At 35.5% G+C, this 17,886-nt stretch overlaps 1 protein-coding gene across 1 annotated transcript in view; it reads left to right on the forward strand.

Moving 5' to 3' along the window:
* The window catches only part of LOC102803295 (solute carrier family 35 member E1 homolog), a 36,649-nt gene that overhangs the window by 6,656 nt on the left and 12,107 nt on the right, over positions 1-17,886 (forward strand). The window contains exons 2-5 of the mRNA XM_078006508.2: positions 5,801-5,871; positions 8,205-8,342; positions 12,052-12,177; positions 16,731-16,976. Of these exons, the coding sequence (XP_077862634.2) occupies positions 5,801-5,871; positions 8,205-8,342; positions 12,052-12,177; positions 16,731-16,976 (581 nt within the window). The remainder of the gene's footprint in view (positions 1-5,800; positions 5,872-8,204; positions 8,343-12,051; positions 12,178-16,730; positions 16,977-17,886) is intronic.

Raw genomic sequence — 17,886 nt, forward strand, 5'->3', positions numbered from 1 at the left:
AAGCAATATTCCTCTGTCGAAGATCGGCCGGTCGGTGTGAGCTACGAAATAAGGAAATTCGAGTTCAAAATCAAATCGTACGATTTTTGCGGCAGACGTTCGACGCGCGTCTTTCATGCATCTCGCGAGATCTCGCAATTGTACGGAAAATCACCTATTGAATTGTTAAAGCTCTACAAGTTGCATAATCTATAGGTTATAGCAAGACACTGAAAGTAGAGAAAATGTAACAAGGTGGCTCAAATTGCTTCCATATGCCATTTGAAAAGTCTTGATGTTCTCTGAATAATAAAATATTTCGTGCATAATTTCAATCATTCTAAAAAAGCATTTTTAGAAGTTTTTGCCCTGAAATTGGACAGCCTTGAATCCCTACATATGTATGTACATGTATGTGTAGAAATCTCATTATAACTTGTTACATGTAGGTAGGAGAAACTGAAAAACAAACCATTCTAATTGTTTATTAAGCAGCACAGGCTGAATTGAGGTAGACAGAACACAGACAGTGGTTTCCCCTGACAATCCTATTGTGTCAAAGGTCGTTTCGAGTTCGTATCTATAATCTTGAGAGTTGATAAGTCTGACACTGTGTGGTGTGAAAAAAACATCTGGATTCATGTAAACAAAATTGACAAGATAAAGCAAGAATTCAAAGCCCCCCCCCCCCCCCCCACCTCATATATGCATATGTATGTACATAAGGATCATAGCTTACTTTTCCATCATGGTACATGTATGATGACAAGGAAATGGCTTGCATTCATGTAGTACACATGGTATTCTATTTGGGTGGGCATCCTGGCAATCATCACGGTGAAGAAAACAAAGACCGAAACTCTCAGAAAACTGTACTTCAGGATAGTTATTGAGACTCTACTAAACAGTGTAACAATATTACCCCATACATGTGCAACATATATAAATTTGGCTGCCTTAAAGTTGGATTTTTGCTGATTCTTCGACTTTCACAGACTCTTAACGACGTTCCACAACAGCTCCTGCAGACCCCTTAAAAATACATGGCAGAGTGGTGTGCATCTTAGCAACATAGAACGTTTTGTGACATAGATCCACCCCTGCGAATACCATATTTTGAGTTTAAACTCATCTCCCAATGTAATACATTTTGTTGCCATGGATATGCATTATTTAGGGTCACATATAATTTTCATTGTGTATGTTATTGACGACATATGTCTCTATGGTTTCGAAAAATGATGATCAATATTCATATGTGTTATTGCCTTTAGCGGACAAATGATGTACCATTGATGTAAACTGCTTGCATGTCATTACCAAACGCTTTAGCGTGGTATTAATAGTTTGTTTTCAGGGGTGGGTGATACCAAGGTGGGAAATGGATGCACATAAGGGGTTAATTCCTTGAACTGCAATATAGAGGGTTCAGGCCGAAATTCAATATATAGTGTTTTCATGTTTCGTCTGATATTTCTGTGGTATTCTGCTGCTGTAAGTAATGCACGATTTGTTCCGAAATTCAGTATTTTGTGTGCATTCCAGGGTTATTCGTTTTTTGCTGAAAACACCCCTATTTTTTAATGGCAGAGTCGAATAGTTTCACTCCCACTGGGAAATCTGCATTGTTGCTTGAATGAGAGCTAATTAAACACATTTCCCAGACCGGCGAAAGAGTATGCAACAGCCAATTTTAACAGCCTGTCACATGATTTTAGTCTGAATGTCAACATGAAAAGAGGCTAGTCCATTATACGCAGGAGTAATTGGGAGTAGAATATGTGAGGGATAGTATTAACAGAGATGTGTATACTGGAAAGTAATAACTATCATACTTTTGCACTCTGAGCATTCCTGTTTTAGTATATTGGTTTGAAAATGTTGAACTTGCATGATTTGCAATGTGTTTTTTTTACTGAAACTCCCCTATTGATCGAATTCCGGGTTTGAACGAGAACGACACACCACGTGATTCATTTGAATACAATGCTGAAGGCAAGCATGCCGTGCTACTGTGGTACTCCACTGACGGGATGACTTACTAGTACTGCATGCTACAACTTCGCTTCTGATGTTGCTTGCTAGCCGTGGATTGAATGAATCTTGATTACCGGTACCAGTTAAAATGTTGCTCATTTGGCGTTGGTAATCTTTATTTGGAACTGGGTAACGCCGCAACGTCGCCAGCAGAAACCTCCTGGTACTTCGTACTATGATAAAACTCAGTCAACATACACCAAGTTCTGTCAATCGTAGCATTCCATGTGATGTACACCTAATATGCAAAAAATGTTGCTAAACTGGATAAAAATAGCAGACGAACATTTATTTACAAAATAAAAATACTTCGGTTGCCAATGAAAACAAGCCGGTAAAAAACAAGCAATATGTTTTCGGCTGTTACCATGGTAGGACATGAACGTGAAGCTAACGTCGGTTTATAACTAAAACCAGGCACCTTATACGAGGTTCGCAAAATAACATTCAGTCTTTAGAAGTCACTTTATTGTATTGCTAGGACGTATTCAGCCATTAAATGTATTATTTCCAACCGTTTTGCGATAGTATTTTCTAGATTGGAGGCAGCATTTAGATTTTATTCAAAGTTCAATTGGGATTACGTTGACAGTGTAACAATGTCGGCGCCAGTGTTCTCTTACCAGTGCGCAACGTAGCCAGAATAAAAGGCATGATCGTTTGGCCACTGCTATTACAAGACTGGTAGGAGGTAATAAATTTGGGGCGAAAGTATTAAAAAAACAGATTTTGGCTGTTGCCATGGTAGCGGTGGGTCAGGATTGTTTTTCCAATTAGTGATGGTACGATCTGCCTATCAAGTTTGAACAAAATCAGCCAAGCCAAAAAAAATCACAGAAGAGTTAAAAAGCCATTCCTGGTGAACAGTTACTCTAACTTTGGGGTCAAATTTCTCATTAATGAAAAAAGATATAACAAATTCAAATAGTAACTTTGTACCCACACTCAAACCAAGTACAATGAGCTATGTCTGAGGTGTTGTATCACAGGGAATTGGACAAACTTATGTATTTTAATAAATTATTGAATAATAAAATGTTATATAACTTTTCTTTTACCCACTCCCCTTCCTGGTATCTAAATCAAGTAATCACTATTTTTATTTTGTAAACACATTTTCGTCTGCTATTTTTGTCAGGTTCAAATCGTTCACCAATCGTTCATTTTTGGCATGTTAGATGTACATCACATACAATACTAGGATTGGGAGAACTTAATGTATGTTGACCACCTGGAAACTGAGTTTTATCAATCTTGAAGGGCTCTCTGAACATCCACCCGCAGCCTGGACCCGCAGTAAAATCAGCCTTTTCACTTTGGCGCGTAGATGTTTTGACTTGACAAGTTGTTTGACAGCTAGCAAAAAGATTGTGCGACGCGCATCATCGGCGGCGTCTTTTTTATGACGTTTTGAACACTTAGTCAATTTGAGCAGTATTTATTCGGACAATGACTCAAGTTTAGACGTCTGATTATTTTATTTCCACACGTACAGTGACATGCGTTCTACACTGACACGCGTTGCTAGGTCGCAGCACTGTCTTGGAGCATATTAATGGGCAATTGGGTTCCCCGACCTAAATTTCTATCCCGATTTGTTGCACGTTCTTTCTTTAATATGAAATAATCAAATATGGGACATATGTAATAATAACAGAATCCCATACCCTCCCAGTGGCTTCGCTCGTGAAAGTACGGCAGCAGGATACACCGCATCACTCGTGAAAATAACTTCCATACGCAATGAAAGCCACGGGGAGGGTATGGGGTTCTGTCATAATACTTCATTATCACTGAAAACATTTTCCCCCTGAAATAAATTCCAGTGAAAATGCCATTTCCCTCACACTCTATTGAGACACAGCACAGTGAAAATTGGATTCACATGTAATGCTTGAAAACATGTCAGCAAAAATAAATTAAGTGAAATTCTACGTGACTTCATAAGAGTTGGAAATGAACAAATTACACCCGACCCTACCACTCCATACACAATGTAAACTACACCCCAAAACATCCTTTCGCCCATGGGTACTATCGTGTTTCACCAGTGTATTCTATTTGACTTCAGGAGAAATTGAAATAAACAAATTAATTATAATTTCAGCCTCTAGTTGAGCACTGATTAAATCATAAACTACCTCGTCTTTATGTCAACTTTAAGTTATTCATTGCCTACATCAGTGACTTCAAAATATATGTTTCAATCCCAAGAATTTAACTCGCTGTTAATTGCATGGGAGTGCCAGTCTTTCATGAATTTCTATTGTCATGTCAATTTCTTGCGATTACTGGGAACATGAAGCTGTAACTAAATCCTGGTATAAGCACCGGTTAGGCAGGCTTGAACTATGCATGTGAAGCCACCTGAGAGGTATATTCAATCCAATATATTTCTCATTGTTTGGTAACTATTTGCTGCAAATGCATCAAAAATCAATATAAAAATATTACCCACACAGCATTCTACAGGTTACTTGTTACATGTATATTTTTATAACTAAAGAATGCTGTGTGTCTATACATGTACATGGAACATTTTTCTCATTGAATATTCTAGATTTGAGAATTTCAATCAAACACTGAATTGAAAATTAAGTGTGACTGAATTGAAAATTCATTATTTCTTCATATTTCCAATTATTTATGTCTTTTGAATAAAATTATTTTTTGAGAGGAAAATAAAAAAACTATTTTTTTTTTTACTATAGTACTGTACTTCCCCCATCTTAAGGCCATAGGCTTCAACATGTAAAATCAGGGAAAGTAATGGGTGGCTTATACTAGAGACCCACCTCAGAAAAAATGTTTTTTAGAAGGTTTAACATTCTAGCCATTTTACCACTCACGAATAATTACCCATATTACATCTTTCGTTCTCCATGCTGGGCTAGGGGGAATATTGCTTTATTTTGAAGAAATAAAAAAGCAAAGCAATGAAGAAACAAACATGCTCATAAAAATACACACAGTTTATTAGTCCTCGTTCGGACTTGATACACATTTTATTTTTCAGATCCAATTAATATTTGGTCGACTGGCTTCTATAGCTATATCTTTGATATGCTTTGTCTGGTTATGTTCAAATTGTATATATTTGTTTTACATCATGTTATAGATATATAGATGTATTCAAAACGGCCGACTGGTGGCCATTTTGTTTTAATTAATGCTGTTCCAGAGCAATATTTCTCAATATGGACAAGTACTCGTTTGACGATCAGATTCAAGATGTCAATCGTTTTAATGTTAAAAAATTATCATAATCAAGCATCATTTTCTGGATCCATACTTCTGACATGTTTATGTTCTAACTGTATTACTATAAACAAATCTATATGTCTTAAATTTGATAACTAACTGGAACTGTGCCTTGCTTGGCTTGTTACAACACGATTTACATACATGTAACAAAGTGTTTCTTCTCCAGAAATTCCAATATTGAACAATTCATATCTTCAATATGTTCTAATAAAAAATGGTGTCATTTCCATTTGATAAATATTTCTCTTCCATAATGCATTGCACTTATGCTCAGTAAATGTTAAATTTTCATATCAATTTTCTTTATAATTACATAAATGCATAATTGTCTGCCCTAGTATATTTCCATTACATATCCTTGCAAAATGCCTTTGTGAAAATGTTACAAAAATATTTCCTGACTTTTAATTATATTTGTACATTTTTGTGTTCATGATTTGTGCAAGAGAATAACAAAACTTAGTATTATAGAAATCAATAAGAATTTCAAGTCATAACATGGTCTTTTTTTTTCTTATAGTGAAAGCAATGATGCCGATATTTACAGTAACTTTATCTAGAATCATTTTATATGAAAAACAAACCACAAAGGTATGTAGAACACGTTTTATCTTGTAGTTTTTTGTGGTAGTGCTTAATTACCTGTATTATTTTGTAGTATTTGCATAGTAGATCTTTTTTGCATGTAACATATGCCAATATGTTGTTACATGTAAAAGTTTTATAAACATGTTGTAAATTTTAATTCAAATTATTTTTTTTTACGTCACGGCACAGCACCGAAATAAACTGATCAACAAAACTAATATCTTACTATTAATCTTCCTTGCAACATTAATATTTCTTAATAACATTGAGAGTGGTGTTTGTTATTTGTAGTCGACTGTTGGGGCTTTGGTTTGTTAGGATTGAAAGTGCCAAGTTTTAACATATTGCTGAAAGTGATCAGATGTTGTAAAAGGGATTGATAAGGAGATAATGCTTTTCTTGATCTAATTTTTGCAATTTCAGGATTAATTGTTTTTTTTTGTGAAAATAAAATTTGCGAAATTCTATATGTCTTAGGACACCAGAGAAAATTTCTGCAACCACCTGTCCCAGATAAAATCTGCACGTCTGGTACAGGTGGACTAGCAAGTTCTGCAACCACCTGTCTCAGATAAAATCTGCACGTCTGGTACAGGTGGACTAGCAAGTTCTGCAACCACCTGTCTCAGATAAAATCTGCCTGTCTGGTACAGGTAGACTAGCAAGTTCTGCAACCACCTGTCTCAGATAAAATCTGCCTGTCTGGTACAGGTGGACTAGCAAGTTCTGCAACCACCTGTCCCAGATAAAATCTGCCTGTCTGGTACAGGTAGACTAGCAAGTTCTGCAACCACCTGTCTCAGATAAAATCTGCACGTCTGGTACAGGTGGACTAGCAAGTTCTGCAACCACCTGTCTCGGATAAAATCTGCCTGTCTGGTACAGGTGGACTAGCAAGTTCTGCAACCACCTGTCCCAGATAAAATCTGCACGTCTGGTACAGGTGGACTAGCAAGTTCTGCAACCACCTGTCCCAGATAAAATCTGCCTGTCTGGTACAGGTAGACTAGCAAGTTCTGCAACCACCTGTCTCAGATAAAATCTGCCTGTCTGGTACAGGTGGACTAGCAAGTTCTGCAACCACCTGTCTCGGATAAAATCTGCACGTCTGGTACAGGTGGACTAGCAAGTTCTGCAACCACCTGTCCCAGATAAAATCTGCCTGTCCAGTACAGGTAGACTAGCAAGTTCTGCAACCACCTGTCTCAGATAAAGTCTGCCTGTCTGGTACAGGTGGACTAGCAAGTTCTGCAACCACATGTCCCAGATAAAATCTGCCTGTCTGGTACAGGTGGACTAGCAAGTTCTGCAACCACCTATCTCAGATAATTTCTGCCTGTCTGGTACAGGTGGACTAGCAAGTTCTGCAACCACCAGTCCCAGATAAAGTCTGGTACAGGTGGACATGCATGTTCAGTAAACATCTGTCGAGGTAAAATCTGCCCGTCTGTCTGCCATCTGTCCTTGGTAAAATCCACCTGTCTGGTACAATTGGCAAGCAAGTTCTGCAACCATCAGTGCCATTTAAAATTGGCAAATTTGGAACGAGCAAGTGGACATATATATATTTATCTGCTTACCTGGGACAGAGGGACATGCTTTAAATTTGGATCCCTGTATTCGATTTGCTGTCCAGATATGAAAAGACACAAACACTAATCAATAAATAGTTACAAATTTATGTACATTAAGTCAATTAACCGCCTGAGGGCGATGGTCGTCATGTGACGTATACAACGCGTGTAAAATACATATACCGGTACATCATTTATTCACATGAAATTCGAACACATGCTGCGTGGCAACCACTGCCCTTTAACAATCTATATCATTCCAGAAACACCACAGCTACAATGAACTTACCATACTGTAAAACATGTTGAAAAAGCGACATGCAATTTTAGCGAATTGTGGTGAAATGACGTAATAGCGAAATTTTGATTTAGCGAATATCCCATTGTTGATTTCCTGTTTTCACAATACTTGCAATTTTAGCGAATTGTGGTGAAATGACGTAATAGCGAAATTTTGATTTAGCGAATATCCCATTGTTGATTTCCTGTTTTCACAATACTTGTCTGTCGCGTGCCAAAACAAATGCGCAGTTATCATCTCTATAAAAACAAAGAAAAACTGCCAAGTGTAATTAGGAAGTGTTATGTTCCAGATTACTGTATACAAAACACCAAGACTTAAAGTCATTAGAGACATCTTGAATTAGCGAATCAGTTCTCTCGCTAAATTCGCTAAAAAAACATGCTCGCAAAAAAGACATGTTTTACAGTATTTGTGTACACTATATGTATTGACTCCTTGTCTCTTTTCATTTTTTACAGGTTTATTTATCTTTACTACCTATTATATTTGGTGTACTTTTAGCCACAGCAACTGAAATATCATTTGATCTTCTGGGATTATTATCATCTCTTTCAGCAACTATAGCTTTTGCTTTACAAAATATTTTTTCAAAAAAGGTAAGATATTGTGATGAGCAGTGTTATTCTGTGATCAATACACTTTGACGAATGTGAGTGTTTGAAGTGAACGTGTAGTTCTCACAGGATAACATGTTCTCTCCTCCATGTATTAGCTCGTATAAGGGCAACCATTGAAGTTGGCATATATTTATATATCCATGGCAACCTTATTTTTGTATCTTTTAAAAATATAATCCCTGACATGTTTCATTGTCTTGAGTATTTAAAACAGTGGTAGAACTTTTCATGTTTTACTTGTTTCCCCTCGTTTTCATGTTTATTTAAAAAATTGGCCCATTACCATTTTTTCATCATACTGTATTAGCTCATATAGTAATAAAAACAGTCTATTCACAAAGTATCAGCAATTTTTAAGCAATTTCATTAAACTGTATTGATATCAACACCTATTATTAGTACTGGTAAACACTTTCCATATACACAATATACAAAGTATGTACGTCTTATTGGTGTATTACTGTAGAATACTTTATTTTCGCTTGGAATTTATTTTCGCTATTTTCGCTGAAGGGATGATTCCGTGAAAATAAAATCCAGCGAATATACATTTTTTCCTATTTTTTACATTAATCTCATCAAAAATCTGTGAAAATAAATTCCAAGCAAAACGCCCAAAAAGCCTTTTCAGCGAAAATTAATTCCAGCGAAAATAAAGTATTCTACAGTACACAGAGAAACTGGATGATAATAAAACAAATTGTGTGACCAAACCATTTTTATAAAATGACCAAATAACGCTAATAACTCTCATAATTAAAATGGCCATTATACAGCGACTTCTTTTTCTGAAGAACACCAGTGAAATAATATTCACAGCTACATTTTTTTGCGATTATCCCTGACAAAAATTTGCATACTGAAAGCGGTTTACTGCATGTTAAATGACAGGGACTTAATTTTTATAGTGGTTGGAATATACAGTGCATGACAAAAACAAATCCCATGTTGGGTACTATTTTCATCATATTAGAATAAAAATTACAAACTGCTTGTCAGAATGGGTCATAAAAGGTTATAGCATGATGTAACTTATTCATAAACCTGGTCGATACTCGTGACATCGTAGGTTTTATCCACTAGTCTTCAGCTAGTAGCTAATACATCCCATGACGTCACTGGTATCGACCAGATTTACGAACACAGGATATCGTGTAATACAATGTAATAGTAACCACATAAGATTATACCATTCAATGAAATAACCTTTAACCCCACATGGTCACCATGACAAAAACTCATTTTTTAATCGATGATAAAATTAATCAAAGTCGATAATTGTTCAATAATTATGAAATTATTCTACCAGTGAGTATTCCAAAGAAATAAAAAAAGAAAGTTCTGCATCAGCTGTTTAGGATTGCTGGGGATTAAATGCGCTCTTATTGACAGGTACTGTGGACAGCTGTTCACCAATTGTCGTCATTTCCCCCCGCAGTTATGCTCAATAAGTACAGTGACGATGTGCCAACATGTTCATTTCATGGTTACATTCTACAGGTTTATTTGTCGTGATATTAAAAATAAAATTAGAAATTGGTGCTAGCTGGCATATACATGTAATAATGGAATGTGTGCGTGTGTATTGGGATGGTATGTAGACTTTAATAAGGTGCATGTATGCGGTGTCACAGTTGTCACGACAGCATAGAGCCATTATGGCACGTTTGAAATTTCAAAGTGAAATATACTGATAAAAGCCAATATTTTTTACGTGAATCTTGGTTTCATAATTTATTACAAGTCATCCACATGTTGTTTTTCTGATTTATTATATACATGTTTTACAGTGTTTGTAATTTAATACTGTACCCCCGAAACCTCCAGACAGGCCGGTTAAATATTAAAATTTACAAGTCAGATGGTCTGGTAAAATTTTTCTATGGTTGCTCCAATAACAATTTGGAAAATGCAATTTTTCTATAAAATTTAATAAAGTTGAATGCAGTTGATGGCTGCTGATACAAAGAAGTGTGTGAAACAAAGAACACAGCAATTTAAAATGGGAAATTTAAATTAATCTTTTCATACTGTGTACTCACAATGGTAACAAAGTATTTAAACACCATCATAAATCTGGTAATTTTCTTGCAGGCAGGACTGGTAAAATTTGAAAGTAATTACAATGCCAACCAAACATCTTCGTATTAGGTCAACATGTAAGAAGACGCACTTGTTCGCTTGCATACACGTGCTGTTCACATCAGAAGATAAAATACCGATAATACTGGTGTTACACATCTGTTCATTTGTCACAGGATATACTCGTACATCTCAATTTGTATGAATTGTCACCAACCACTGCTAACACTACCCTCTAGAGCTACCCATTGTAATTCTACATGGCCCTCCTGAGGACATCTATAGTTATTTGAGGGGACATATGCATAACCGGGGGGGTGGGGGATATGTTAGAGTTAAGGTTGGCATTGCAAAAATAACTTCTTCCTTTGTTACGTACATTCTCCCTTAACAGAATTTCTTGTTGGTGGGGCATTATCTAATTAATCCATGAGTCAGTCTATGCCACAGGTGCCATTTGTGGAATTCAGTATTTTTTCAAATATTTAAAAAAAAAAGAAAATCATTAGATGAATAAAAAATATGACAAATACCGGTAGTCATGAAAACATAGCCAAACTCGAAAAAGTAGGTCCATTCATACAGTGGTGTGATGTGATGTGGTGTTGTACTGATGCTTTCTTTGGAAAACGAAATTGTGTGAATGCAATTAGAAATGTAATTTTGTTGGAACGAACTTAATAAGCACACGGAACTGATCTGACATTTTCTGGCTAAGGCTGGTTAATATTCTGCTTTCTAGTGTTTTTGAGTAGCACTAGAGATATTCAAGCGAGTATACTGTTCACCATGCGCGAGTATTCTTGAAATCAATATATGCATTCATCGCAATATGCCAATCTCTGTTGAGAACCGTGTGTGAATTCCTTCAAAACTGTGTACAAGACACTAAGGCACATACATTTCAAATTTTACTAGCCCTGCATTGAAGATTATTTTGAAAAACTTTCATCTCATTGTAAAACTCAACAATCTGCCAATCTAAATAGTGGATGATTTAAGTTTCAATTTTTACTTGTCCAACTGAGAAACTATCAATCTCAGGCATAAGAGTGGGCAGCAGTTTCAAACACTGGTTGAGAACATAATGTACCATAACACTAACAGACATGTAACAATATACATACATGTGTAATGTAACATCAAAGGTTTTTCTAGTAAAAATTAACAAGAGGGAGCACACACTAGCGAAGGAGTGGAGTTGGGGGATGTGGAAGGACGAATCAACCTGGAAACGCCATATCGGAAAGTTTCTGTGTCGTTTGAACGGTATATCTATCGCTATTGAAATATTTTTGGAGTCATTTTAGTGTATTTGGTGTCCAGACACATTGTCAGCTGGTGTTGCTGGGAAGTTTTCCCGAAGAAAAATATATTTGAGAAAGATTTCATGTTGTACGACAGCACGGAAGTGCACAGCTCAAGAAATATATTTACGACTTGAAAGTTCAATCGGCAATTTGGTAACAGGGCGCCAACCGAGAGTAACAGGGTGCTGCATCCCTGTTCCCCGGTTTAGAAAAAAACCTGAACATAACACCCCACCAGTGATGGTGTTGTTTACAACAAGACAAATATTGATATAATTGTTATTTGCTTCATCTAGGCATTACGAGATACGAATGTACACCATCTTAGGCTGTTACTTACAATGGGAGAGTTAGCATGCTGGGGGATGGTACCAATTTGGTTATTGACAGACGTATTCAGCATTATAAACGATCAGGAAACGGTAAGTTTACTTTACACACAATTCGAACTGCTAAAATATAACTGTTTCCCCGTCATAAGCCCCTCCCCGGATGTAAGCCTACACCTTATTTTTTGACATTTAACGAGGTGAGGGCATCCCTGGGTGTTTTTTTTACAAGGGGTTGACAATGGGTTGATGACTATGAAAGGTGTTAAAGGGGAACCGCTCAATCTCATGGATTGCACCACATGATCATGGTTAATTAACTTCGCCTCTGTTCACTAAGTATATGAATGCTTATTATGCTCGCTTACTCAAACTGTGATTGACAGGCATTTTGCATACATTAGTCGCCTTTTTAAACTCAGGATTTTTACTTGTTGCAGCACATTTCAAACAACATTTATACATCAAAAGCCCAACCAGATGAGTGTAATCGCTAGCGTACATATTCATGCCCCCGTAGAGATGTATTTGGAATCACAGCTTGATCTCTAAACATCGTAAATGGCACATTTCACGGAGCTCCCGCCACGATGTGAGTGGCTTGATTCAGATTAGCATACTATTTGCGGTGGCCATCTTTCCCCGATTTATAGTATTGGTTCTCCTTTAAATACTTCTTTGTACCTTTCAAAAATTTAGAACTAAATTTTGTAAATAAATGTTGCTGTTCTTTCGATGAAATCGGTGGCAAAACAGATCACATTTTTAGTCCCCGTTCGGACGCAGGGACTTATGTTTTGACGTCCGTGCATGCGTCTGTGCGTGTGTCCGGACCTGTATCTTAGAAATGCCTGGACCAATCACAATCAAACTTCACACATACATCATACATGATATCATACATATGCACGTCAATTTGTTTCATGATCTGACTCAAGATGGCAGAATGGTGGCCATTTTTGTGCTAAAAATCATCAAAATTGAGCATTTCCCAGTTGTTTACAGATGGATTTTGTTCAAACCTTGTGTATACGTTGGACATTATAGGACCTTGATGCACATCATTTTGTTTTATGATCTGATTCAAGATGGCCAAATGGCGGCCATTTTTGTGCTAAGAAATCATAAAAAGCAACTATTTCTCTGCTGTTTATAGATGGATTTTGCTCAAACTTGGTATATACATTAGACATTATGGGACCTTGATGCAAATAATTTTGTTTTTCAGATAACATTTAAAATGGCCGACTGGCGGCCATTTTGTATTAATCAATGTGGTTCTCGTGCCATATCTCTAGCTTGTTTTGACTGATTATGTTCAAATTTTAAATATTCATTATACATCATATCATAGATATATTGGTTTGATGATCCTATTCAAAATGGCCGAATGGTTGTCATTTTTGTACTAAAAAATCATCAAATATCAAGCATTTCTGGCATTTATGGATGGATTTCGTTCAAACTTGGTACATACAATACATTAGACATTACGGGTTCCTGATGCACGTCATTTTATTTTTCAGATCAGTTTCAAAATGGTTGTCTGGCGGCCATTTTGTTTTAATGAATGGGCTTCCAGACCCATATGTGTGACTTGTTTTGTCTGATTATGTTCAAATTTTTAGCTCCGCTGTCGACTTTGTCGAGCGGAGCTTATCATATGAGTGATTGTCCGTCGTCGTCCGTGTCAATGTTTTACTTTTTCGACTTCTTCTTGAAAACTACAAGCCTGAATGCTTTGATACTTGGTGTATATGTACCTTGGGTAGACCTCTCTCAGATTTGTTCATTTCATGATATCTTCAATTCTCAATCGATATCTTCAATTCTTCAAATTGGTGAATATTTTTGTCATTTTTGGTAAAAAGTGATATTTTCAACTTCTTGTTAAAAACCGCAGATCCAATTGCTTTGATATTACATATATAGGTACTACATGTGGACCTCTCTCAGATTTGTTCATTTTGTAATGATATCTTTAATTCTCTAATTTTTGTGAATACTTTTGTCATTTTTGGTAAAAAGTGATATTTTCGACTTCTTGTTGAAAACCGCAAGTCCAATTGCTTTGATATTACATATATAGGTACTACATGAGGACCTCTCTCAGATTTGTTCATTTCATAATGATATTTTTAATTCTCTAATTTTGGTGAATATTTTTGTAATATTTGGTAAAAAGTGATATTTTCAACTTCTTGTTAAAAACCGCAAGTCCAATTGCTTTGATATATTATACATATAGGTACTACCGGTACATGTGGACCTCTCTCAGATTTGTTCATTTTCTAATGATATCTTCTGTTCTTTAATTGCCAGCAGAGCTATCTCAGCCGACAGGCTGCTTGTTAATATTCATTATACATCATGTCACAGATATACGGATATATTGGTTTGATGATCTTTTTCAAAGTGTGCTATTTTTGTGCTGAAAAAATCCTCGAATATCAAACATTTCTTGCATTTATGGATGGATTTTGTTGAAACTTATAACACACGTTAGACATTACAGGTTCCTGATGCATGTCATTTTATTTTTCAGATTGGATTCAAAATAGCTGACTGGCGGCCATTTTGTTTTAATGATTGGGCTTCTAGAGCCATATCTCTTAAATGCTTTGACTGATTATATTCAAATTTTATATATTCGTTATACATCATGTTATATATATATATATATATATATATATATATATATATATATATATATATATATATACTTGTATTCAAAATGGCTGATTTTGAATGCTGTTCCAGAGCAATATCTCTCAATATGGACAAGTACTTGTTTGACGATCAGATACAAATGTCAATCATTTTAATGTTAAAAAAATCATATTCCTGACATGGTTATATTCCAGCTATATTACTATAAACATAACTATATATCTTAAATTTGATAACTAACAGGGACTGTGCCATGCATGGCTTGTTTAACATTGTAGTAATTTGATAAAAAAAATGCCATCATCAAAATTTAGAAATTTCCAGAAGATAAGTATGGCACAGCATTCTACCAGGTCAGAAGACAAATCTTACAGAAAAACATCATGACAGAAATTGTATTGCATCAAGAGTTTGCACATGATCGAAAACATTCTGCAATGAAGATAATGAAGATCTTGTCCTTGACTGTTTTTTCCCCACATACCCTAATAATTTTTACATCGTAAGTTCAAATGGTTTGAAAATAATATTGTAATAAAATATGCATATTTTTGGTGAGCATTTTTATTTCTTACTTGTAAAAATGTTATGCAAATCAATGACCACGTAAATCATTTAGCAATTTTATTTTTCCCAAGATACATAATATTCTCACCAATACGAGTCATAATAAACATAGAATAATTTTTCGAGGGGTAGACGTTCTAACAATGTTAAACAAAAAATTCTGTCTATTCCTCTCTGGTATATGTTCACCCCTTAGTTTTCCTGATTGTACATGTTGGGGTCTTTCCTGATTGTACATGTTGAGACCCCAACACTTATGACTAGAGCGGGGGGGGGGGGGGGGGGTTACAGGGTTACAGTATAGATCATCCAATGTTATCTACTCCTGCTTGGACTTCAGCAGACTGGAATGATTACTGCTAGTGTTTTGTATGAATCCATAGACAAGTGTTTGTTGTAAAGTGTATTAGAATTGATGTAAAGCGGTCAAATATTGAATTATACACGCAATACAAATATCACTGCTCCTGACTCGTATGCTAATTATGTTCATGCAAAGGTGAATCGGTTTGTGATATTTTGCTTTTTCTTCGTTCACTGCAAGATCTCATTTTATACTTGAAATCAAACGTAAAAACAGGACAAATATCAAAACATTGCGTAGTATTTTGGGATACCATTATTACCGCCATTATGCTGTGTGTGAATACTACTGCTATTGCAATTCGGTATGATTTTTTTTGTTTTAAGCACATACCAGTAGTTTTAACGAAACTATTCTCATCCATATTTTCAGAGAATTATATTTTCAGTAGTTTATTTATAGTGTGTATTATGCCTGTATGGTATTATAATTCATGATACCAGAGTGTCATATTAGTAACCACAAAATTTGCATCCACACAAAATTGATCTGTGGTTGAAATCACCTTTCACACTCACCGCTGCAAAACAGTGAGGTGATGAGGCCCCTGAACAGGCATACACACTGATATATCTGAGGTTGAGATAGAATTTTTTGTTTGCGTAAACTTTATGAATGCTTCAAATCACAAAAAAAGTCATATTATTGACAATGAAGTAGTAAAACAGGGGAGGTCAGGTTGGGGGGAAAAAAAGCTGATTCCTTAACGTGATTTGACATTTTGCTTGACATTATCATTTGACATACGGTGACAGATGGTTGATTATTTACATGAATTTTCATTGTTAATAGGCTTTCAATCAGATAATCACAAATTGTTGTTTCTGAGAAAAATCAGGAATCATGTATTTGGTCCATGCATGCTTAGACCAGGGAAAATAATTTTTCTATCAGCATTGGAAATTAAAAATGAGGCAAGAGCATTTTAATTTTTTACTTTTAACTAAAAAAATGTCATAGGCATACTGTTTTATTTTCGGCTGCCAACGAAAAACAAGTAACAGATTTTTACCGGGCCTAAAAATTTTCATATCTTATTTTGCAGATAAACAGGATCGAATGGCTTCCTACAGTATTTTTAATTCTTACAACTGGATTTCTCAACTTTTTACAAAACATTGTTGCCTTCAGTGTCTTATCTTTGGTGACTCCACTCAGCTATTCAGTGGCGAATGCAACCAAACGAATCATTGTGATATCCGCATCTTTATTACTACTACAGAACCCCGTCACTCGTTACAATGTCTTAGGGATGCTTATCGCTATACTAGGAGTGCTATATTATAACAAGGTAAGCTTCATACTTTATAAAATATGCTATACCGTAGTCATTTACCTTGTTAAAAGATGTTCTCTTTTTGGCAAAGTTTGCCTAAAAACAAAAGCAACAAAAAACAACGCCAATGCCAACTATTCTCACCTTACACAAAATCCAGCCTCCATAATTTATTTTTCAAAAATTTAGATCAAGATCTGATTACAAATTGTTAAAAAAATACATAAAAAGTGTTGATTCTAAATTTTGACTGAATTTAGCGTAAGGGGGGGGGGGGGTGATACATCAGCATGATATGCCATCATATCCTGAAAATTGATAACAGCAGAAATGTAATGTTTACAGTACGTCACTTGTACGTGAATAGTACGCAAATTGTACGTTAATCAAACTGTTACACTTCTTCTCACTCGTCGCTTGCACGTGATCACTGGTAGCAGCATGATCTGTGGTTCAAATCCTACCTGTGATCCAACAACAAAAAAAATGATTGTCCCAATTATACCATGGGTGTCACAGACTCAATGGGAAGGACAAATCCACTTGCTGAATTTCATTCATTAATTTCGGGTAACTTTATAAAGGAATAGTGCATTCAAATAAATTCTGTGCTACTGGTAATCGGTTGTATCAACTTCTTGAAGCATCAGTAAATTTGTGTCATCTCAGATCCAACTTAATTGATTGAACATTGCTATTTTACCCATCATAATTTTGATGTAGCATTTTACACATTTTTGTGTATTTTTTAATCATTTTCCTTAACCTACAAATATTGATTAGCATTTTTGAAAAAAAAACGCGCAAACAATTTTGTTTTATTTTGTGAAAGATGACGAAAGTTGGCTTTCGCGTTCATGATTTCAGATTTTACATGAATGTTGACTTTTGTTTCTTATTTGTGAAGTAAAATTTTACTAAATCG

Source organism: Saccoglossus kowalevskii, chromosome 9 (assembly GCF_978046115.1).
Source record: "Saccoglossus kowalevskii chromosome 9, keSacKowa6.1, whole genome shotgun sequence".
Lineage (NCBI taxonomy): Eukaryota > Metazoa > Hemichordata > Enteropneusta > Harrimaniidae > Saccoglossus > Saccoglossus kowalevskii.